Below are 25,718 nucleotides of genomic sequence, written 5' to 3'. Positions count from 1 at the left end.
TTGGGGTCAATTAACACCCATAACTCACTGACACCTCTGGTGACACAGAACACAAGCATATCTTCTTCTTTGTCACCTTATCTATTACTGAAGTGTGTGCCTTGAACACCTAATTTTTTGCACTGTGTTTCGAATCAGAGTACCCTTTTGAAAATGAGATAAAGTTACTTCCGGTAGCTAACTCTAGCCTCCACTGCATGGATTGAGTAAATGAATGCGTAAATAAACCTTTATAGCTCTGTACTCTTTGTGTATTTAACTGGTGACCTTGGTGATTACTGAATAGCTGTATGGTTCACAGCATACCACCCTGCATCCCATTGCGGGCTTGCCTCTGAAGCTAAACAGGGTTGGTACTGGTCGATCCCTGGATGGGAGATCAGATTCTGCTGGAAGTGGTGTTGCCGGGCCAGTAGGAGGCACTCTTTCCTCTGGTAAAAAAAAAAATATGCTGCAGTGATTGGGGACATTGCCCTGTGTAGGGTGCTGTCTTTCGAATGGGATGTTAAACGAGAGTCCTGACTCTCTGTGGTCACTAAAGATCCCATGGCACTTATCGTAAGGGTGTTAACCCTGGTGTCCTGCCTAATTTCCCAATCTGACCATCATGGCCACCTAATCATCCCCAGCTTCCAATTGGCTTATTCATCCTCTCCCCTGTAACTATTTCCCAGGTCGTTGCTGTAAATGAGAATATGTTCTCAGTCAACTTACCTGGTTAAATATAAAACTAGACTAGACGTAGGCAGGGAGAGCAGACCATGGATTTCCTGCCTCCAGCAAAGCCCCTGGAGACTCTAACTGCTTCTCTTTATTAGTGAAATAGTAATTTGTCTGCATGCTACCTCTCTTCTCTCACACTAATTATTTCTCAGTCTGAATAATCAACCGCCACATTCAAATGACTTTGTTTCCGATAGCTCTCTACCGACAAGGGTTCTTTCTCAATTCCTCATTCCTCGATTCCTTGCACCCTCTATCATATCCTCACCTCATTCTCAAAACGCATTGGAGGAGAACTTGAAGGTCCAAGGGGAGGGACCTTGAATCTTCACCTCTAATTCGTTTTGAGAAAGAAGAGAGGAGAAAGGAATCGAGGATAAAGGAACTAAGAAAAAGCCTACGTTTTCTTTTCTAATGCTAACCTCTGACTTATCTCTCACTCTCTCTCTGTACCTGCAGTGGATATATGGTCGGTGGGGTGCATTATGGGAGAAATGGTGCGTCACAAAATCCTGTTCCCTGGCCGGGACTGTATCCTTATTCAGATAATGTAAATAATGGCCGTTGATCTCATTCAAAGAATACGGGTGCCATTTTCCCCTCGCAAAGACAGCTGTGAACACACCGTAACATTTTTAATAAACGGGAGCTCCGATAAAGTACGACCTCACAGAAATTGTTCAAAAAAAGTTACATAAATCGCACTGCAGATTATAATTTCACTCGTTCCGTATATTTACATTGTGTTAGCTTACAGGGAAGGTGTCTTTGTTGTATGAAAATGTTTCAACAAGAGTTGTGCATGTCGTGTTTGCAATCATGTTTGGATTTTACACTGCATGACCAAAAGTATCGCTCGTCGAACATCTCATTCCAAAATCATGGGCATTAATATGGAGTTGGTCCCCTCTTTGCTGCTATAATAGCCGCCTATCTTTTGGAAGGCTTTCCAATAAATGTTGGAACATTGCTGCAGGGACTTGCTTCCATTCAGCCACAAAAGCATTAGTGAGGTCGGGCACTGATGTTGGGCGATTAGGCCTGGCTCGCAGTCGGTGTTCCAATTCATCCCAAAGGTGTTCAATGGGATTGAGGTTAGGGCTCTGTGCAGGCCAGTCAAGTTCTTCCACACCGATCTCGACAAACCGTTTCTGTATGGACCTCGCTTTGTGCACAGGGGCATTGTCATGCTGAAACAAGAAAGGGCCTTCCCCAAACTGTTGCCACAAAGTTGGAAGCACAGAATCGTCTAGATTGTCATTCATTGTATGCTGTAGTGCTAAGATTTCCCGACACTGGAACTAAGGGGCCTAGACTTAACCATGAAAAACAGCCCTAGACCATTATTCCTCCTCCACCAAAATGTACAGTTGGCACTAGGCATTGGTGCAGGTAGCGTTCTCCTGGCATCCGCCAAAATCATATTTGTCCGTCGGACTGCCAGTTGAAGCGTGATTCATCACTCCAGAGAACGCGTTTCCACTGCTCCGTAGTTCAATGGCGGCAAGCTTTGGAACTCGATAGTGAGTGTTGCAACCGGGACAGATTTTACGTGCTATGTGCTTCAGCACTCGGCGGTGCCATTCTGTGAGCTTGTGTGGCCTACCACTTCGCAGCTGAGTTGTTGTTGCTCCTTGATGTTTCCAATTCACAATAACAGCACTTATTGATTAGTCTACTGTACGCCTCTGCTGGCAAAATCGATGCCATAACCAATTGAGTTACAGCTAAGAACAGGTTTTGATGAGTCTTAAATATCACCAGTAGCGCTGCTTGAAATTTGCACATTGGTGCACATTTTTAAGGACACAACAAAAATATTTCCACCCCTCCCTCCACAAGTAAGCTGATGTAAGACAAGTAAATTACCAACCCTGGCGCCTGGCTTTTACAAGTCAAAATTGCCAAAGAGCGTGTGTTAATGGCAGCCGAAAATAGAGCCCTATGACTCTCAGACTCTCTGAAGGTGAATCAAATCAATACGTGGCCTGTACTCCTCTGTTAGGTACAATGGTTTCCGCGCAGCTCTATTGTCTCTAACCAATCTTGCTACTGTACTGGCTGGCTTCATAACACCTCTAATAGCTCAAATAATATATTTAATAATAACATATCACCATTTCAATAATTCACCATAAATTCAGTAACCCCTACAGAATTATTATTATTTTTTCTCTCCAAGTCCTGTTTATATAAATTAATTACTTGAAGTATGTGATGACAAAGCCATGGATCCATCATGGAATGACTAATTATATTTCTATGGGAATCCATCCTGTATTTAACCAATTTTATTTTGGCACCCCTTTGGCAGAATGAGGCATCCCTTACTCTGAATATTTATTGGAATATTTATGGCGCCGTGTGCGTCTGCCTGGAGTGTGTTGTATACATTGTGGGGTTAGACACTGTACACCATGCCCCCCAGGTTACATATCCCAGCATGGCAGGGATGGCCCCCTGGAGCTAATGGGAGAGCAACATGCATGCCGATAATTACTGCTAATTAGCATCCTAGCTTTGAGGGTGTGTGCGTGTGTGTGTGCGTGCGTGCGTGCGTACATCTATCAGGGTGTATGCCAGGACAAAACAAGGATATTTGGTGTCTCTAAAACAATAAGTCATAAGTAATAATCAATCATAAGTATTCATTTATTCACCAACAGTGAATTGAGTTGAACCCCTTCAGAAACTTGTATTCGTGCTGAAGTCCAGAATGCACTGTAAGGCCAATGTGTCATCATCCTAACATGATAGTCAATGCCAATCAAGACGCCAGCAGAGTGAAATCTGGAAGTTACGAGAACCTACAGTCCTCTTCTGCATGATTTGTGCTTTAAGAAAAGCCCTGCAAGGACAGTGTGGCGTTACTCACATACTCTTGCTAGATCAGTGGTCACCAACCTCTTCTGAGTCAAGATCACTTTCGCAGTCAAAAAGCAACATCTATTTATTTTTTATTTTTACATGATTACATTTTTTAACATTAACCTAATAAAAACAGCTCTTTAGGAATGAGGTTTGTGCAGTAGGCCTAATAGATTATTACAGCATATTGGTTATATACCTGGCCTGCCAATATTGTTCTCTCCCGACAATAATATATTTCAAAACTAAAGCTTTGATAACAAAATAGATCAGTTGGTGTAGCACTTGCGAGGCACAGCTGAGCATAAACTGGGAACTAGAAAAAAAACGAGCTCAAATCATGACATCAGTGATCTTCAGGTCAAGAATGTCTGCCGTCTGGATGATCGTTCGAAAACATAATTCCCAGTTCCCAGTTGTCTTAAACGCTCTGAAGGCGGATGTCGGAGATTTCCCAGTTCCCAGTTGTTTTGAACACGGCATTAGTCTCAGCAAAGGGAGAGAGAGAGCAGCAGAGGGTCCGCCTCTCAAGGTCCCTGCTCTCTCCTTCCTTTCCTCTGGTGAGACTGACCAGACAGAGGGGACACCGTCTTCCACCTGGAGAAACTCGAGTTGCACTGCATCCGCATCTGCCTCATGCACAAATACATGTTGTTCCTATGACCAGAGAAAGTAAAATATTCCTCGATATTAAAATAGACAAGACGAGCTGCTAATAATAAAAATGCAGGGCTATCGATACACTTCGCTACTCATTCATTGCAGCGTGAGCGGAAGTAGGGAGAAGCGTGTTTTGTAATAATGATGAATAAAAACAGTGTTCACAGTGCTTAATAAAAACTTTAATGTGGACTCACTCATAAAAACAGCAGCTCTTTGCTGTATTCTTTGACATTCTGTCTCTGGTCATGGTTTTAAAAGTTATGAAATCTCAGGTAGGCTAGTATCAAACTTTGCTGTGGCCAGGGTCTTGGAACCTGTAGGTATAGTGATTTGAGCTATCGGATTGGCCAGCACAGTAGGCACACATTATTTAGCCACAGATCTCCAGGGCAGTAGGCACACTTGATTTAGCTATAGATCTCCCCAGGTAGGCAGAGTTTGTCTTTTAAGACAAATGAAATGGTCCCAAATATGAACACCTCACCTACCCAGTTCGCAACGCTTCTGAATCAGGTGCATCTACCGCCAACAGCGCAAAACACGAATAAAATAAAAAAATTGTGTTGGCTTTTCTAAAGAAATGTTTGGTGATCGACTAGGAATGTCTCGCGATCGACCGGTTGGTGACCACTGCTAGATAATAACTGACAAAGACAGCAGTGTCTTATGTTTAACAGCCATTGTTGTGGTACACAAAACATAACATGTTTGCAATTACATGACAGACAGGACTCACAAAGACGTGGCATTTTTTTGCATGTCTGCGTGCAGTGTGTGGTTGATGGAGTTTGTGTGACATGTGTCATGTATGTATCTGCATGTCATGTATGCTGGGTGACTGGTATGGGACTGTGTCTGGCTGCAGTGGACATCTGGTCTGTGGGCTGCATCTTTGGAGAGGTGATAAGAGGAACAGTGCTGTTCCCAGGCACCGACCGTATCCTTGCCTCGTCTCCTTCTGGTACTGTCATCAACACTATACTGTACACTGCTAGAAGAACCAAATACTGTATAGGGTTAAATGGCTAGTGTCATACATGGCCCTTAAAGCAGTTCTATATAGAACATTTGGAGAAGTATCCTTGCCTCCTTCTGTAGACTGTAACTCGTATCAATACATCGACACATTGGCTGTGCTACTAGTTTACCACAGCTAACTAGCTAGTGATTTCACATCGGCTACACGTACATCATTCTGGCCTTCTTCCAGCCTTTACAATATATCATATATATCTATATGATATATATATTATATATATTATATATTATATATATAATATATCAATATATGCTCTCTCCACTGGCTTCCAGTTGAAGCTCGCATCCGCTACAAGACCATGGTGCTTGCCTACGGAGCTGTGAGGGGAACGGCACCTCCGTACCTTCAGGCTCTGATCAGGCCCTACACCCAAACAAGGGCACTGCGTTCATCCACCTCTGGCCTGCTCGCCTCCCTACCTCTGAGGAAGTACAGTTCCCGCTCAGCCCAGTCAAAACTGTTCGCTGCTCTGGCACCCCAATGGTGGAACAAACTCCCTCACGACGCCAGGTCAGCGGAGTCAATCACCACCTTCCGGAGACACCTGAAACCCCACCTCTTTAAGGAATACCTAGGATAGGATAAAGTAATCCTTCTAACCCCCCCCCCCCCCCCTTAAAAGAGTTAGATGCACTATTGTAAAGTGGTTGTTCCACTGGATATCATAAGGTGAATGCACCAATTTGTAAGTCGCTCTGGATAAGAGCGTCTGCTAAATGACTTAAATGTAAATGTAAAATGTAAATGTAAAATATCAGGTCTGTCATCGAGATGAGCAGTTTGAACACCATCATAAAATCTGAACATTTAGAAAATAGCCTAAATTCATGATGAGGGATACTAATATGTATAAAAAACAAATACTTAATTAAACACAAATTAACATATTTATCTATATGGAACTGTTTTAATTCCAGCAATTTTTTTAAATCAAATTAGACATCTTAACATCCATGTAGAATAATTTTAAGGAATGAAAGCCAAGGCTCCTCTCACTGCATTATGTAGATAGGACTCCTTTTCCTGCATTGTGTAGATGTGATTCCCAAAGTGTGATGTAGACAAAGAGGAAATGAAAATGGCGTTCCAGCAGGATGAGGTCATGTGTTTTTGGATGTCCTGGCTTGCTGGAACTCTCTTTGAACTGGCACCCACCTGTGGGAGATGGAGAGAAAAAAGACATAGACCCCCTCAGCCTGGCCACCCTCACACACAAACACACACACCATCCCTTCCCCCTCTGTTCCTATCCCAAAATAGTGCTAAAATTAAAAACAAGTTTCATGTTTGTTTGCCATTTGTAATAAATGAAATGGAAATCGAGCTCTCCCAATAAAAACAGCATTAAAAACAGCAATCTAACACAAAATCACACCAATTGGCATTTGGAACTTTGTACAGTACCAGTACAATAATCTGCATATTCATAAAGCAATGGTTATAAATTAGAGAACTTGGAGCTGTTTCAATCTGCTATCTGCTAGTTTTAAAACCCACATTAAACACAAATGTGCTTGCGACTTATTTAACCCAGCATTAGGAAACAGTTTAAATAATTTAAAGGGCTAGGAAACCAAAGAGGAAATCATTCCCACCAGTGAAGTGTTGACTCCGCTCACTAGCACTAGCACAATGTCCCGAATGGCACCCTATTCCCTATATTCTCACGCCTGCTCCCGCTTCCCCTCGGGCACTAGGCTGCCCTCCATTACCCACACCTGTCACCATAATTACGCGCATCTGTGCTCATTGGACTCGTTCACGTTGTTGATCTATACATGTCTGTTCCTCAGTTTTGTTCCCCGTGTCAGCATTATTGTCGTAATGTTGTTTTGTTCCCCCTGTCCAGACGCTGTTCTTGTTTTGTTTGAAGTCCGTTTTCCATTAAATGTTCATTTTCTGTACCTGCTTCTCATCTCCAGCGTGTGCCCTTACATATATAGGGGCCCTGGTCAAATGTAGTGCACTATATAGGGAATAGGCTGCCATTTGGAACCCCTTTAAGGCTATGGGAAATGGGGAGGGCTATAACGTAATAACAAAAGCTTTAGTATTAATAGGGTCTTTCTTGAAGCAGACTAAAGCAGTGGAATTACCATTGCAGATGAGATGAGGAGAGGGGGGTGAAGTCTCTGACCAATAGCACATTCAGACAGGACTCTCTATACATTGTTCTGACACGTACATCTGGAGAGTTTTGCGTCAGTATAGAAGGTACTATACTAGTGTTTATTGTCGACAATGTAGATATTCTATTATCTATTTAATTTGTTTATTTGTCATGGACCATGTACAACACACATTGCACAATTGGCAAACTCCATTCCATTGGAAATCCCTCCCTACCAAGTTGACACCTTTTTGCAGGGATTCATAGGATTTACAAGGCCTTGTTCATTTGTGAACCCACTCACAGTCTATACCTCCACTGCACAATATTGTATGATGTTTATCAACATCTGTTTGACTGTCAGAATAGGAAGAAATCTGTTTGTTTACTGCGATTTAACTAATTAAATATGGAGGAGAGAACTTTTTTAATGCAACCGCTGTGTCAGATTTCAAAAAAGCTTTACAGCGAAAGCACACCATGGAATAATCTGAGTACAGCGCTCAGAGACCAAAACAAGCCATACAGATACCCGCCATGTTGTGGAGTCAACAGAAGTCAGAAATAGCATTATAAATAATCACTTACCTTTGATCTTCATCGGAATGCACTCCCAGGAATCCCAGTTCCACAATAAATGTTTGTTTTGTTTGATAAAGTCCATAATTTATGTCCAAATACCTCCTTTTTGTTCGCGCGTTTAGTTCACAAATCCAAATTCACAAGGCGCGAGCACAAAGTCCAGACAAAAAGTCAAAAGAGTTCTATTGCAGTTCGTCAAACATGTCAAACGATGTATAGAATCAATCTTTAGGATGTTTTTATCATAAATCTTGAATAATGTTTCAACCGGACAATTCGTTTGTCTTTAGAAATGAAAAGGAACAGAGCTCGCTCTCACGGCCGCGTGCCCAGAGTAGCTCATGGCCTTCTGCCAGACCCCTTAGTCAAACAGCTCTTATTCTCTCCCCCTTCACGGTAGAAGCCTGAAACAAGGTTCTAAAGACTGTTGACATCTAGTGGAAGCCTTAGGAAGTGCAATCGGACCAAATTTACTCTGTATCTTGAATAGTCAAAGACTTGAAAACGTACAAACCTCAGATTTTTCTCAGGTTTTTGCCTGCCGTATGAGTTCTGTTATACTCACAGACATCATTCAAACAGTTCTGGAAACTTCAGAGTGTTTTCTATCCAAATATACTAATAATATGCATATCTTAGCTTCTGGGCCTGAGTAGCAGGCAGGTTACTTTGGGCACGCTTTTCATCCGAACGTGAAAATAGCACCCCCAGCCATAAGAAGTTAAGAAATGGCAGATTATAGAAAAATTGTCTGTTACTGTTACACTTTGCTCATGTCCCTCCATTTAGTGATATGTCCCAATGTGGCTCTTACGCATCTGCTTGTAGGACTATTGTAGGCCTATGCAATTGTCCCATTCAATTGGTTAGTGCTATATATTAAAGCCTATATGTTTTTTATTTGAGACAGCCAGAGGGCTGTCCTGTCCAGGTTTGTTGTGTGTTTTTCTTAACCCCACCCCCTCTCAGATATCGACCAATGGAATAAGGTGATTGAGCAGCTGGGCACACCCTCACCAGAGTTTATGAAGAAGCTGCAGCCCACTGTCCGTAACTATGTAGAGAACAGACCCAAATACACCGGCCTCACCTTTCCCAAACTCTTCCCCGACTGCCTCTTCCCTGCAGACTCAGAGCACAACAAACTCAAAGGTAAGTGAGACAATAAAGTATTCTATAGCCTAATAATTCTGGTATTTCTAATTCTATGCTTACAGCCCTTAGAGTATGTGTGTGGAGGTTGTGTAGTTTGAGGCAATGTGGCTCGCGAGGGGCCAGCCTAATTTAAGTAATATAGCTTCACTTAAATTGGTTAGATGAATTCAGGCAAATCTCCTGACTTTGATGTTATCCTGTCTAGCCCCGGGGTTCCGCTAGCGGAACTCCTCCCACATTCCACTGAAAAGGCAGAGCGCGAAATTCAAAAAATATTTTTGAGAAATATTTAACTTTCACACATTAACAAGTCCAATACAGCAAATGAAAGATAAACATCTTGTGAATCCAGTCAACATGTCCGATTTTTAAAATGTTTTACAGCGAAAACACCATGTATATTTATGTTAGCTCACCACCAAATACAAAAAAGCACAGACATTTTTCACAGCACAGGTAGCATGCACAAAACCAACCAAACTAACCAAGAACTAACCAAACTAACCAAGAAACAACTTCATCAGATGACAGTCTTATAACATGTTACACAATAAATCTATGTTTTGTTCGAAAAATGTGCATATTTCAGCTATAAATCAGTTTTACATTGCAGCTACCATCACAGCTACCGTCACAAATAGCACCGAAGCAGCCAGAGTAATTATAGAGACCAACGTGAAATACCTAAATACTCATCATAAAACATTTCTGAAAAATGCATGGTGTACAGCAAATGAAAGACAAGCATCTTGTGAATCCAGCCAATTTTACAGCGAAAACACAATATAGCATTATATTAGCTTACTACAATAGCCTACCACACAACCACATTCATTCATTCAAGGCACGTTAGCGATAGCGATAGGCACGTTAGCGATAGCGAATAAACCAGCAAAATATATAAATTTTTTCACTAACCTTCTCAAAATTCATCAGATGACAGTCCTATAACATCATATTACACAATACATATATGGTTTGTTCGAAAATGTGCATATTTAGAGCTGATATCCGTGGTTATACATTCTGAAAACTTAGTCTTTTTCCCAGAATGTCCGGATATTTTTCTGACACTCACCTATTCTGACCAAATAACTATTCATAAACATTACTAAAAAATACATGTTGTATAGGAAATTATATATACACTAGTTCTTAATGCAATCGCCGTGTTAGAATTCTAAAAATAACTTCATTACGACATGCAGCTTACGTTATGGCGAGAGAGCGCCCAAAATCTGGGAGCAAACTAATAGTACACATGTTCGACAGATATATGAAATAACATCATAAATGGGTCCTACTTTTGTTGAGCTTCCATCAGAATGTTGTATAAGGGGTCCTTTGTAGGGAACAATCGTTGTTTGGTTTTAGAATGGCATTTTTCCCTCTCGAATGAGCAAGCAAAACTAGCCAAGTGGCGCTAAGCTCTCCTTCGTCACCAAACGCAAAGAACGCAACACGTCTAAACTCCCGAAAAAATTTCAATAATCTAATAAAACTATATTGAAAAAACATACTTTACGATGATATCTTCACATTTATCAAATAAAATCAAAGCCGGAGATATAAGACGTCTATAACGATTGCTTTTCAGATGCCAATACTGGTGACCTTTATGCGCTTCCTGAACAAACGAATTCTGGGGTCATGTCATTCCAAGCTGTCTCTTTTGACCATAGAAAGAGATTGAGACCCCATTTCACCTCTCACAGCCTATTGACATCTAGTGGAAGGCGTATGAAGTGCATGTATAGTCATAAATCTCAAGAAAAATGATAGGGAGGGCCTGGAACAGAGCCTCGATTTGAGATTTTTCACTTTCTGACAGGAAGTTTGCTGCAAAATGAGTTCTGTTTTACTCACAGATATAATTCAAACGGTTTTAGAAACTTGAGAGTGTTTTCTATCCAATAGTAATAATAATATGCATATTGTACGAGCAAGAATAGAGTACGAGGCCGTTTAACTTTTAGTTGGTCCCAATCCCGGATCCGGGAGCACCCTCATCAGTAAAAAAGCTGACTAGCATAGCCTAGCATAGCGCCACAAGTAAATACTAGCATCTAAATATCATGAAATCACAAGTCCAAGACACCAGATGAAAGATACACATCTTGTGTATCCAGCCATCATTTCTGATTTTTAAAATGTTTTACAGGGAAGACACAATATGTATTTCTATTAGCTAACCACGATAGCAAAAGACCCAACTTTTTTTTCTCCACCATTTTTTTACTGCATAGGTAACTATCACAAATTCGACCAAATAAAGATATAAATAGTCACTAACCAAGAAACAACTTCATCAGATGACAGTCTGATAACATATTTATTGTATAGCATATGTTTTGTTCGAAAAATTTGCATATTTCAGGTATAAATCATAGTTTTACATTGCAGCCACCATCACAACTCTCACCAAAGCAACTAGAATAACTACAGAGAGCAACGTGAATTACCTAAATACTCATCATAAAACATTTATGAAAAATACACAGTGTACAGCAAATGAAAGACAAAGATCTTGTGAATCCAGCCAATATTTCAGATTTTTTAAGTGTTTTACAGCGAAAACACAATTTAGCATTATATTAGCTTACTACAATAGCCAACCACACAGCAGCATTGATTCATGCACGTTAGCGATAGCGACTAAACCAGCAAAAGATATTACATTTTTCACTAACCTTCTCAAAACTTCATCAGATGACAGTCCTATAACATCATATTACACAATACATATATTGTTTGTTCAAAAATGTGCATATTTAGCGGCACAAATCGTGGTTATACAATGAGAATAGTAGCCAAGCTGCAAACAAAATGTCGGGAGAAATCTTGGGAGAGGCACCTAATCTAATCAATAACTAATCATAAACTTGACTAAAAAATACAGGTTGGACAGCAAATGAAAGATACATTAGTTCTTAATGCAACCGCTGTGTTAGATTTTTTAAATTAACGTTACTACGACATACAGCGTGCGTTAAAGCGAGACCGCACCGAAATTAATGGCGGAATAGTAGTTTAACATTTTTCAACAGAACAACGAATTAACATCATAAATAGTTCTTACTATTTGATGAGCTTCCATCAGAATCTTGTGCAAGTTGTCCTTTGTCCAGAAGAATCGTTGCTCGGTTGTAGATTGTCGTCTTCAACTTTGGAATTAGCAGCAATCATTAGCCATGTGACGAAGACGTGTCCAACTCACTATAACGCAGCACAAATGAAATACCGAAAATCGCAATATACTGATATAAACTGATATAACTCGGTTTAAAATAACTACATTATGATGTATTTAACACCTATATCGAATAAAATCAGAGCCGGATATATCTAAAGCCTATAACGAGAGCTTTTCAGAATGCAATCCTGAGGTCTGTCATGCGTCATGGCGAACGTTGAAAAGACTGCATACCCGGTTCCAAGAGCTTTTATACGGCCTCAGAACTACCCAGACACCCCATTCCAATTCTCACTGCTTACTGACATCTAGGGGAAGGCGTATGCAGTGCATGTCGACCCATAGATTACATGCAAATTTATAAACTGACCCTGGAACAGAGCCCCCGATTTGAGATTTTTCAGTTCCTGACAGGAAGTTTGCTGCAAAATGAGTTCTGTTTTACTCACAGATATAATTCAAACGGTTTTAGAAACTAGAGAGTGTTTTCTATCCAATAGTAATAATAATATGCATATTGTACGAGCAGGAATTGAGTACGAGGCAGTTTAATTTGGGAACGAATTTTTACAAATTCGAAATGGCGCCCCCCTATTGAGAAAAGGTTAAATTGGGCACGATTTTTCCCCAAAGTGTAAATAGCGCCCTCTATCCTCAACAGGTTAACCTTTCTAGGACACACGTTCCGCTAGCGGAACCCCCCCACAACATCCCGCTGAAAAGGCAGCGCGGGAAATTCAAAAATATTTTTTTGAAATATGTAACTTTCACACATTAACAAGTCCAATAGAGCAAATGAAAGATAAACATCTTGTTAATCTACCCAACGCGTCCGATTTAAAAAATGCTTTACAGCGAAAACACAACATATGATTACGTTAGATCACCGCCAAGTCCAAAAAACACACAGCCAAAGATAGCAGTTACAAAAAGCAGAAATACCGATCAAATTAATCACTAACCTTTGATGATCTTCATCAGATGACACTCATAGGACATCATGTTACACAATACATGTATTTTTTGTTTGATAATGTGCATATTTATATCCAAAAATCTTAGTTTACATTGGCGCCATGTTCAGAAATGCCTCCAAAATATCGGGAGAAATTGCAGAGAGCCACATCAAATAACAGAAATACTCATCATAAACTTTGATGAAAGATGCATGTTTTACATAGAATTACAGATACACTTGTTCTTAATGCAACCGCTGTGTCAGATTTCAAAAAAACTTTACGGAAAAAGCACACCATGCAATAATCTGAGACGGCGCTCAGATATAAATTAAATTTCTCCGCCATGTTGGAGTCAACAGAAATACGAAATTACATCATAAATATTCCCTTTGATGATCTTCATCAGAATGCACTCCCAGGAATCCTAGTTCCACAATAAATAGTTGTTTTGTTCGATAATGTCAATTATTTATGTCCAAGTAGCTACTTTTGCTAGCGCGTTTAGTACACATTTCCAAACGCTCGTGCATAACGTCGGACGAAAACTTCAAAAAGGTCGAATAAACTTGTCAAACTAAGTAGAGAATCAATCTTCAGGATGTTGTTATCATATTGGCGCAATTATTAGAAAATGGAAGTTCAAGATGACGGTCAATCACCCTCGGTCTGGGGCTCCATGCAAGATCTCACCTCATGGGGCATCAATGATCATGAGGAAGGTGAGGGATCAGCCCAGAACTACACGGCAGGACCTGATCAATGACCTGAACAGAGCTGGGACCACAGTCTCAAAGAACCATTAGTAACACACTACGCCGTCATGGATTAAAATCCTGCAGCGCACGCAAGGTCCCCCTGCTCAAGCCAGCGTATGTCCAGGCCCGTCTGAAGTTTGCCAATGACCATCTGGATGATCCAGAGGAGGAATGGGAGAAGGTCATGTGGTCTGATGAGACAAAAGTAGTGCTTTTTGGTCTAAACTCCACTCGCCGTGTTTGGAGGAAGAAGAAGGATGAGTACAACCCCAAGAACACCATCCCAACCATGAAGCATTGAGGTGGAAACATCATTCTTTGGGGATGCTTTTCTGCAAAGGGGACAGGACGACTGCACCGTATTGAGGGGAGGATGGATGGGGCCATGTATCGCGAGATCTTGGCCAACAACCTCCTTCATTCAGTAAAGGCATTGAAGATGGGTCGTGGCTGGGTCTTCCAACATGACAACGACCCGAAACACACAGCCAGGGCAACTAAGGAGTGGCTCCGTAAGAAGCATCTCAAGGTCCTGGAGTGGCCTAGCCAGTCTCCAGACCTGAACCCAATAGAAAATCTTTGGAGGGAGCTGAAAGTCCGTATTGCCCAGCGACAGCCCCGAAACCTGAAGGATCTGGAGAAGGTCTGTATGGAGGAGTGGGCCAAAATCCCTGCTGCAGTGTGTGCAAACCTGGTCAAGAACTACAGGAAACGTATGATCTCTGTAATTGCAAACAAAGGTTTCTGTACCAAATATTAAGTTCTGCTTTTCTGATGTATCAAATACTTATGTCATGCAATAAAATGCAAATTAATTACTTAAAAATCATACAATGTGATTTTCTGGATTTTTGTTTTAGATTCCGTCTCTCACAGTTGAAGTGTACCTATGATAAAAAATTACAGACCTCTACATGCTTTGTAAGTAGGAAAACCTGCAAAATTGGCAGTGTATCAAATACTTGTTCTCCCCACTGTATATCCAATAACGTTCCAAGCGAAGAATTCCTTCGTGTCTGTAGAAGTTATGGAACGCAAGGCGATATCATGAGGAAAGCGCATGACCAGGAACTGGCATTCTGCCAGACCACTGACTCATTCCCCTCTCATCCGGTCCCACAACACAGCATAAACTTCATTCAACGTTCTACAGACTGTTGACATCTAGTGGAAGGCGTAGGACGTGCAAACAGATCCATATCTTACAGGGATTTGAACAGGCGATGAGTTGAATATCGACCAGCCTCAGAATTTCCACTTCCTGTTTGGAAGTTTGCCAGCCATATGAGTTCTGTTATACTCACAGACATAATTCAAACAGTTTTTAGAAACGTCAGAGTGTTTTCTATCCAATAGTATGCATATATTAGCATCTGGGACAGAGTAGGAGGTAGTTAAATTTGGGCACGCTATTCATCCAAAGTGAAAATGCTGCCCCCTATCCCTAAAAAGTTAATTCTGCTGGGGAAAGCTTTCCTTTTTTAAACTTTAAAATAACTGTCAACCACTTTTATACACTAGAAGGATTGATTTCAAAAGAAACCTGGAGGTCACAAGATTTTACTGATAAGTGGGACCAAATAACACGTCATGAGAGATGTGCCTGATTCCATAGACAAAGGAAATGTGCTCCTGATCGACAGTTATATTACAATCCTCAATATTATTATTTTTGTATTGTTGTATTTTTATTTAATATGCTTTTGTAGTTAGAGTAATTGCTTGTTTGTTTTTGTGTGTCCACCACATTGAGGTATTGGGCTGAAGAGGATGGGGTGTTCTGGGGTAGGCGTGGAGGGTAGTCTGGCGGTCCATGTCAATGGTATTACATAACAATGATTGAAAAAAAATAAGGAAAGAAATACCAAAAAAATGAAGAAAAAAAAGTGTTCTCTTTGCAAAAAAATACATTTTTAAAATATTTGGAATAAAAAATAAAGATTTTAAATAATACAAATAGTTTAGTCCCACAAATGTAAAAAAAAATATGAATTCAGAGGAAGATGTTTTAAACAAGACGTCATGCACTACATTTCCCTCTACATTTCCTGAGAAAAAAAATATAAAAAAAAAATATTCCCAATAAGTATTCCTACAGGAGGCTACCAGAGAATATCCTAGTAGGATATACCCAAGGAAGACAGATTCCCTAAATACAGTATAATTAAATCTGCTGCTCTGGTGTGTTGTTGTTGCCTGGTGCTGCTGTTAAACATTAGCAACATGTATGTTTGGGAAGGAAATTCACAGGAATCACTCTATATTCCTCCTGCTGCCTGCCTGATCTCTGCATATCAGGGGCGAAAATCTAATATGAACTTTGGAGGGGACAATTACATGACATTTTCTCAAGAGCAATTCCTGAGGGGGACACCAAAAGTAGTGCTGTAACACATAGCCTACGTTGTAATATGTTAAATGTATATTGAGGAACCATAATCACTACTACTGGATAATTGATAGGTACAGTAGTTAACTGAAGGGTTGTCCAAACTTGTTCAAATGTTTAAATCATTATAATACTACTACTAATAATAGTTATAGCAGTGTTCAGTCCAGTATGTATGCAGGTATTTGTACTTACAACGAGCAATACCAAGAAAGGCCAATAGGTGGCAATGGTACTGTACACTGTATGTTTTCGTAAATACAATGAACATGGTGTGATCTCGTCTAAAATAATCTCCATTGAGAACCATCACAAAGTTGGTCTCCGTATTGAATTGACCTTTTAATTTGACCTTTTCTGATACATTTATATAGTCATTAAATATGTGCCACTGGCCTGAGTCTACTACAATAGCTTTACAAGAACAAAAAGATACAAATAAGTACAGTTCTAAAAGCAAAATAACTACTTCAATGAATAACCCAAATAAATCAACCAAAATATCCTTCAGTCAGTGTCTCAACTCTTCAAACAGCAGCTATGGACAAGTATGTCACACAAAGTATGCAATTTTAAATAAATTAACATTAAATAAATATTTAGTAAGTGTACTGTCATGTACTAAAAACTACTAAACAAAATAACAAATATCATACTATACACCAGGGGTTCTCAAACAGGAGTCCATGGACCCCTAGGGGCCCCTGGTGTAATTGCAAGGGGTCCTTGAAATAAAAAAGTATAATGAACGTATTCAGTACCACAAGGTTTCCAGTAACTTTACATATAATATAGAGGGGGTGGAGGTCCCTAAGGACCGCTCAAAACCTTGCCTGCCTTGCCTCAAAATATGCAGGGGTTCCAGTACCCCCAAAAAGGTTGAGAACCACTGCTATACACACTACTGAACAAAAGAACCAAACATATGTTTGCGGGTTTCAATGGATCCAACAAATTGCTGGCAGATATTTTCCCTCGTGAGACTGTCCAGCCTGTCTTTATGTACATTACAGACAACTACGCCGTTCAGTCTCTCTTGGCCCATGCTAGCCCGTAGCCAAGTCTTTAACCTGCGGAGTGCACTGAAACTCCTCTCAGCCTCACATGAAGACACTGGCACCACAAACAAAATTCTGATCAGCACCTCAACTTGGTCAAACAACCCCCGCACCTCCACTGGAAGCCTCCTGAGGACCTCTGCTGCCTCTCCACTGCTGCTACAGGGGTATTTGTTGTGAAAGAGAGGGATCTGCACTGAAAGAGAATCTATGTCCACCTCTGGGTACTGATCTAGAGACTCATCCAACTCCCCCGTGAGAAGCGCTCTTTCCAACTTTTGCCCTATATTCTGCCCTATAGTGATCCACTCTTTTTCCAGCAAATCGTCTTGAGTGCGTCTCAATGGATTCAATAGAGTCAATCAATGTTGTTGCTTTCTCATACAGTCAAAGGTAGCTTTCGTAATTTCTCTTGCCCCAGAGAAAGTCTGAGTTTTCTTCTGCAGTGAAATGTTTAGACTGTCAAGCTCTCCAAGAACAGCAGAGGCAAGTGTGAGGCCCAACACAGTCTTGCCTTTGCTGAAGTGCTCGAATAAGCCACTGGCAGTTGAAGCTGTCTTGGATGCAGTTTTTGCCATCTCCTCTAGGCTGCTTAGTACCCGCTCATACTGCCCTAGCACAGCTCTAATAGCAGTATTCCGCACAGTCCACCTTGTTGGACATAGGGGTTTCAGGGTGGTCCGATTTGTATCTTTGGACGTGACAATTGATTCAAACATGCTCTTAAACTTTCCTGACTCGCCATAGAAGACACCTAACTGATGGACCCAAGAAAGGGAATCCCGGATCAGTGGGGAGGCTGAGCAGCCAGCCTGTGTAATCAGATTTACACAGTGTGCTCCACAATGCACATAGAGAGCTAATGGGTGCTGCCTCCTCACAATTGCCTGTGCACCTGTGTATTTTCCTGCCATGTTTGAGGCACCATCGTAACTCTGCCCACGTAAGCCAGACATGGGCAAATTGAGCCTCAACAACACATCAGTTGCCACTTTCGCAATGCCCTCGCCTGTTGTCTCCGACACCCTGTATAGCCCAATAAACTCCTCGTGAGGGACAAGGCCATGGTCAACATAATGCAGACAGACACTCCTGTTCAGTACCAGAGACATCTTGAGTACCATCAACAATTACTGAACATTGTACAATCGGAAGAGACCTAATCTCAGCTGCAATGCCTCGAATGACTGTATTGGCCATGATGTTCAGAACTTCATTCTGTGCTTTGGGGCCTGTGTACATTGTGGTACGCTCTGTTAACCACTTCAGTAAAATGGGATCATCCTCTTCTGCCCTAAGTTTCAAAAGCTGGTATAAATTCCCACTGTCATCCGTGTGGCCTTTAAAGGCTTGTCCCTGTCTTACTACATGCCACACCAAACTAACAATTTTCATCAAGCAATGCCTTGCGTCCTCCTGCTGTTTACCCCACGCGCTGGATAACTGGACACTGATTGGATTTAGCTGGTGTGCTGTTACAGTTACAAAGTGGCGGTGGGTTTGGCAGTTTTGATGTGCTGTGAATTTTTCAATGGCTTTTCTCCAGCTCCTAAATCCTGCACTAATGAAGGCAGCATCTGCTCTTTGGCCAAAAGATGGCTGGCTTGAAAACCCTTGGCAATAGTGAAAACACAACACTCCTTTTATTGATGGATTATAATGTAGCCAGGGGAAATCGCGAAACCATCTCTCTTGAAACGTCAACACTCTGTTGGCAAGAGTTTGCAGTTCTCTAAATTGTGGGTGTGGCTGATATAGTTTTGTGCCATCACTGAGGTAACTGGACAATGCTGTGCCACTGTCCCCTATACTGGTGCTGCTGGCAACAAGGGTGACACCTGGTCCTGCCGTGGCTGTGACATTGTTCTCTGAAGTCTCTCTCCCTGGCTCTTTCCCTTTCACCACCCTCACTGACTCACAGTCTGTCTCCTAGAAAATAAATAAGGTGTTTGCCGTACTCCTAACTACCAGTACCCAAAACTACACAATCACAACAGCAATACCATTGCCTTAAACAAATATTAGTTCAGTCACCAGTTTAAGTTGAGAGTGGGGGTACCCCTGGCATTTTCCAATTATGTCCCTATTTTACAAAAAAAAAAAAGGAGAACCTTTCATAATGTTGCCAAACAAAGACTCAACAAACTTACCTGAGACTCCCTGTCTCTGCCAGTATGTCCCTGCATATCTGTCCCCAACTCTGCTGTCTGTGTGCCATCTGTTGCCTGCTCTGCCTAATGACATCATTGTGAAACATTTCCATTAGCATTTCACTTCTTTCTTATGAGCATTTTATCAACTAGTCTTTGAGATATTAGGCTACTAGGGTTCTTACTTTGCGTTTTGGTGTACTGAAAAGTACTCTGATGTCCGTCTTTCTCTCTTTTTTCTGCCATTTTTCTACCTGGCTAGCTGGCTGGCTGGCTACACACACACAGTGTGTAGGTTATTTACAGTAGGAGATGGGCTTCTATCATCTTATCTTCTATCATTCTATATGTGCTTCGATCTAAAAGGTAGCTAGCAAATGTGAAACGGATTGCAGTGACAAGAGTTGACAGCTGTATGAGTTCCCCATTTACATAACATATGCTGCAATCTTTCGTAATTTTAATATAGTTTGTTTCATATTGGCTGGCTTCCAACAATACCTGAATTTGCAAAGCTAGCGAGCACAAATTCCGTTTCTGTGGTGTTTGCTATAATCTTTGATACCTGGTTAAATAAAGGTGAAATAAAATACATTTTAAAAAGTTCACTAGCGACAATTTAGCTTTTGCAACGAGACCATTAAATATATTTAAGACAATGGTAGAAGAGAGTGTAGTTCTGTTCAGTTTGGACTTCAGTTTATCGCTAACCTTATCACAGGGACTTTGAAGCACTATCAATCAATCAATCAAGTTTATTTTATATAGCCCTTCGTACATCAGCTAATATCTCAAAGTGCTGTACAGAAACCCAGCCTAAAACCCCAAACAGCAAGCAATGCAGGTGTAGAAGCACGGTGGCTAGGAAAAACTCCCTAGAAAGGACAAAACCTAGGAAGAAACCTAGAGAGGAACCAGGCTATGAGGGGTGGCCAGTCCTCTTCTGGCTGTGCCGGGTGGAGATTATAACAGAACATGGCCAAGATGTTCAAATGTTCATAAATGACCAGCATGGTCAAATAATAATCAGGAGTAAATGTCAGTTGGCTTTTCATAGCCGATCATTAAGAGTATCTCTACCGCTCCTGCGGTCTCTAGAGAGTTGAAAACAGCAGGTCTGGGACAGGTAGCACGTCCGGTGGACAGGTCAGGGTTCCATAGCCGCAGGCAGAACAGTTGAAACTGGACCAGCAACAAGGCCAGGTGGACTGGGGACAGCAAGGAGTCATTATGCCCGGTTGTCCTGACGCATGGTCCTAGGGCTCAGGTCCGCCGAGAGAGAGAGAGAATGAGAGAATTAGAGAGAGCATGCTTAAATTCACACAGGACACCGGATAAGACAGGAGAAGTACGCCAGATATAACCAACTGACCCCAGCCCCCCGACACATAAACTACTGCAGCATAAATACTGGAGGCTGAGACAGGAGGGGTCAGGAGACACTGTGGCCCCATCCGATGATACCTCCGGACAGGGTCAATCAGGAAGGATATAACCCCACCCACTTTGCCAAAGCACAGCCCCCGCACCACTAGAGGGATATCTTCAACCACCAACTTACAATCCTGAGACAAGGCCGAGTATAGCCCACAAAGATCTCCACCACAGCAAAAACCAAGGGGGAGCGCCAACCCAGACAGGAAGATCACGTCAGTAACTCAACCCACTCAAGTGACGCACCCCTCCCAGGGACGGCATGAACGAGCACCAGTAAGCCAGTGACTCAGCCCCTGTAATAGGGGCTGAGGCAGAGAATCCCAGTGGAGAGAGGGGAACTGGCCAGGCAGAGACAGGAAGGGCGGTTCGTTGCTCCAGAGCCTTTCCGTTCACCTTCACACTCCTGGGCCAGACTACACTCAATCATATGACCTACTGAAGAGATAAGTCTTCAGTAAAGACTTGAAGGTTGAGACCGAGTCTGCATCTCTCACATGGGTAGGCAGACCATTCCAATAAAAATGGAGCTCTATAGGAGAAAGCCCTGCCTCCAGCTGTTTGCTTAGAAATTCTAGGGACAATTAGGAGGCCTGCGTCTTGTGACCGTAGCGTACGTGTAGGTATGTACAGCAGGACCAACTCGGAAAGATAAGTAGGAGCAAGCCCATGTAACGCTTTATAGGATAACAGTAAAACCTTGAAATCAGCCCTTGCCTTAACAGGCAGCCAGTGTAGGGAAGCTAGCACTTGAGTAATATGATCACATTTCTTGGTTCTAGTCAGGATTCTAGCAGCCGTATTTAGCACTAACTGAAGTTTATTTAGTGCTTTATCCGGGTAGCCGGAAAGTAGAGCATTGCAGTAGTCTAACCTAGAAGTAACAAAAGCATGGATTAATTTTTCTGCATCATTTTTGGACAGAAAGTTTCTGATTTTTGCAATGTTACGTAGATGGAAAAAAGCTGTCCTTGAAACAGTCTTGATATGTTCGTCAAAAGAGAGATCAGGGTCCAGAGTAACGCCGAGGTCCTTCACAGTTTTATTTGAGACGACTTTACAACCATCAAGATTAATTGTCAGATTTAACAGAAGATCTCTTTGTTTCTTGGGACCTAGAACAAGCATCTCTGTTTTTTCTGAGTTTAAAAGTAGAACGTTTTCAGCCATCCACTTCCTTATGTCTGAAACACAGGCTTCTAGCGAGGGCAGTTTTGGGGCTTCACCATGTTTCATTGAAATGTACAGCTGTGTGTCAGCCGCATAGCAGTGAAAGTTAACATTATGTTTTCGAATAACATCCCCAAGAGGTAAAATATATAGTGAAAACAATAGTGGTCCTAAAACGGAACCTTGAGGAACACCGAAATGTACAGTTGATTTGTCAGAGGACAAACCATTCACAGAGACAAACTGATATCTTTCCGACAGATAAGATCTAAACCAGGCCAGAACTTGTAGACCAATTTGGGTTTCCAGTCTCTCCAAAAGAATGTGGTGATCGATGGTATCAAAGGCAGCACTAAGGTCTAGTAGCACGAGGACAGATGCAGAGCCTCGGTCTGACGCCATTAAAAGGTCATTTACCACCTTCACAAGTGCAGTCTCAGTGCTATGATGGGGTCTAAAACCAGACTGAAGCATTTCGTATACATTGTTTGTCTTCAGGAAGGCAGTGAGTTGCTGTGCAACAGCTTTTTCTAAATTTTTTGAGAGGAATGGAAGATTCGATATAGGCCGATAGTTTTTTATATTTTCTGGGTCAAGGTTTGGTTTTTTCAAGAGAGGCTTTATTACTGCCACTTTTAGTGAGTTTGGTACACATCCGGTGGATAGAGAGCCGTTTATTATGTTCAACATAGGAGGGCCAAGCACATGAAGCAGCTCTTTCAGTACTTTAGTTGGAATAGGATCCAGTATGCAGCTTGAAGGTTTAGAGGCCATGATTATTTTCATCATTGTGTCAAGAGATATAGTACTAAAACACTTAAGTGTCTCTCTTGATCCTAGGTCCTGGCAGAGTTGTGCAGACTCAGGACAGCTAAGCTTTGGAGGAATACGCAGATTTAAAGAGGAGTCCGTAATTTGCTTTCTAATGATCATGATCTTTTCCTCAAAGAAGTTCATGAATTTATTACTGCTGAAGTGAAAGCCATCCTCACTTGGGGAATGCTGCTTTTTAGTTAGCTTTGCAACTAAAATTAAGTTGGAAAAGTAGGATGATCGAGCAGAGGGCTCTTCGATACTGCACGGTACTGTCTTTCCAAGCTAGTCGAAAGACTTCCAGTTTGGTGTGGCGCCATTTCCGTTCCAATTTTCTGGAAGCTTGCTTCAGAGCTCGGGTATTTTCTGTATACCAGGGAGCTAGTTTCTTATGACAAATGTTTTTAGTTTTTAGGGGTGCAACTGCATCTAGGGTATTGTGCAAGGTTACATTTGGTTCCTCAGTTAGGTGGTTAACTGATTTTTGTCCTCTGACATCCTTGGGTAGGCAGAAGGAGTCTGGAAGGGCATCAAGGAATCTTTGTGTTGTCTGAGAATTTATAGCACGACTTTTGATGCTCCTTGGTTGGGGTCTGAGCAGATTATTTGTTGCGATTGCAAACGTAATAAAATGGTGGTCCGATAGTCCAGGATTATGAGGAAAAACATTAAGATCTACAACATTTATTCCATGGGACAAAACTAGGTCCAGAGTATGACTGTGGCAGTGAGTAGGTCCAGAGACATGTTGGACAAAACCCACTGAGTCGATGATGGCTCCAAAAGCCTTTTGGAGTGGGTCTGTGGACTTTTCCATATGACTATTAAAATCACAAAAAATTTGAATACTACAGCTGCATGCTGATCTTGGAATAAACTGTCGATAGCAAAGATTCCATCTTTGACGACGCCACATAAATGGAATAGGTACTAGCTAGCTTGATGGTTAATGTTTGCTTTAGTTTGCGTGCTAGCTCTGCAAATTCAGCTAGTGTGTGTGTGAACCCTCCCAACATAAAAAAAACATTGCTATGGCCGATTGACTAGATAAACCTCACGTCAGTTACGTGCATTGAGTGCCTTTCACACAGGAGATACGAACCCTCTTTTACCTTGCCAGCTAAGGAACTGGCAGTGGATCAAACCATTGTGAGGCAAAGGGCAGGGGTCGCAATCTTTTGAAACTTAAAAATGCGCTATTAAGTGTCTATAATCACCATAAGTGCTTTCGTTGTGTATTATTAACATTATTGAAATTACATAGTTATGTTTACAGTGATATATTGAGGGGGACAAATCATATTTTTCCCAGGATGGGGGGGTCGTGTCCCCCCTGTCCCCCCTGGGATTTCCGCCTATGCTGCAGATACATGGCACAGGAAAGGGGCGATAAGAGGAATCACCCACTGAGTCATAGAAGCTGTAATGGACACTGTCACAGCCAGAGACACAGTAGAGATGTAAGGAAGCGTAAGAGTTAGAGCGATTGTATTTGAGAGGGAGTGTGTTAGAGACTGTTTTAGAGCTACTGTGTTACACCAACCGTGTTACAAAAATTATGGTAAATAATTTTTACACTACTTAGAAGAGCAAAGCTGAGCTGTACTGTGCTGGCCTGGTTACGCATCCACGATGGACAAAATTAAAATAACATATCTGAGCCAGCACATTACGGTTCAGGTCAGCACGATAGTGTGAAAAGTGTATGAGAGCATTGTGTACGTAGCTGTCAGTGGAGGCTGGAACTCCCAAATATTGGCTGAATTTACCAAGTAGCTCCAAGTCTGAGAATTAGTTTATTACAGAGAAGGAAATAATGTTAGTTAGGAAACCAATAAACCTACTGAAGCCGTTCATGTTTGAGCCAATCGTTGCCCCAGAACAAATACTTAATTCTCGTAGTAGTAACAACACAGATATGCCGCCTGAAACACCTCAGCTAGAGGGTCTGCGTAACCAAACACAAACAGGTGTGAGTGGGGATGCGTGTGTTGTGCTGTATCACCACCATTTCTCTACAAAATCCCAGCGGATGGTGGCTGTATTACACCCAGTCAGAGGTTCCTGTAAGTCTGTCTGGATGGCAATGTATTTATTGGACGTGTCACTAATCCTTATGAAGGACTTCCTGGCAGAAGAGGATACTCAACCAGTCAGCAGCCGATATGCCAGTTAAATAATTGGTGAAATGTAGCTTGATTATAAATTGTTTAAGGTTAATATCAGTAGTTGATAGGTGCTCAATATATACAATCAGTATCCTATAATGATGTTTATCCCCAGCGCTGTTCAGCGCGATGGTAAGACATTTACCTTTTAGATTAGACGACCGGAGTTCGAATTGCAGACATCATCATGATTCATGAAATCTCATTCTAACCAATAATGGGGCGTGCTCCATTACACAATCATACATTGTGATTTAGTTTCGGTATCAGACTAACTTTTCTTATGATTTAGTTTGCAGAGCATACAAGCTAGCAGTTTATTGCCAGTTCACCCTATGGGTACAAGGGAGAATTGGATTAGGTGTACGGCGTCTCATCCCTGCGAGTGTGTCGTTTCTTCCATAAAGTGCGCATACCCAGAAGCAAAGGCAAAGTTAATTTAGTAAATCTAGCCTGCTGTCATTTTTTTCAAGACAAAGACCTAATGCC

At 41.6% G+C, this 25,718-nt stretch overlaps 1 protein-coding gene across 10 annotated transcripts in view; it reads left to right on the top strand.

Annotated features, from left to right (window-relative positions):
• LOC139544473 (mitogen-activated protein kinase 10-like) overlaps positions 1-25,718 on the top strand; it is a 108,781-nt gene that overhangs the window by 61,480 nt on the left and 21,583 nt on the right. For 9 of the 10 annotated variants that reach the window (XR_011668880.1, XR_011668879.1, XM_071351601.1 and 6 more), the window contains 2 exons: positions 1,183-1,254; positions 8,955-9,137. Coding sequence is in view for 8 of the 10 variants with exons in the window: in XM_071351601.1 (XP_071207702.1) it covers positions 1,183-1,254; positions 8,955-9,137 (255 nt within the window). In the remaining 2 variants the exon portion in view is untranslated. Of the gene's footprint in view, positions 1-1,182; positions 1,255-5,119; positions 5,192-8,954; positions 9,138-25,718 lie in introns of all 10 variants that reach the window. The other variant, XM_071351600.1, reaches the window with a different exon arrangement.

Source organism: Salvelinus alpinus, chromosome 18, assembly GCF_045679555.1.
Source record: "Salvelinus alpinus chromosome 18, SLU_Salpinus.1, whole genome shotgun sequence".
Lineage (NCBI taxonomy): Eukaryota > Metazoa > Chordata > Actinopteri > Salmoniformes > Salmonidae > Salvelinus > Salvelinus alpinus.
The sequence above is the reverse complement of the archived record's forward strand: the minus strand, read 5'-3'. Positions and strand labels throughout refer to the sequence as shown.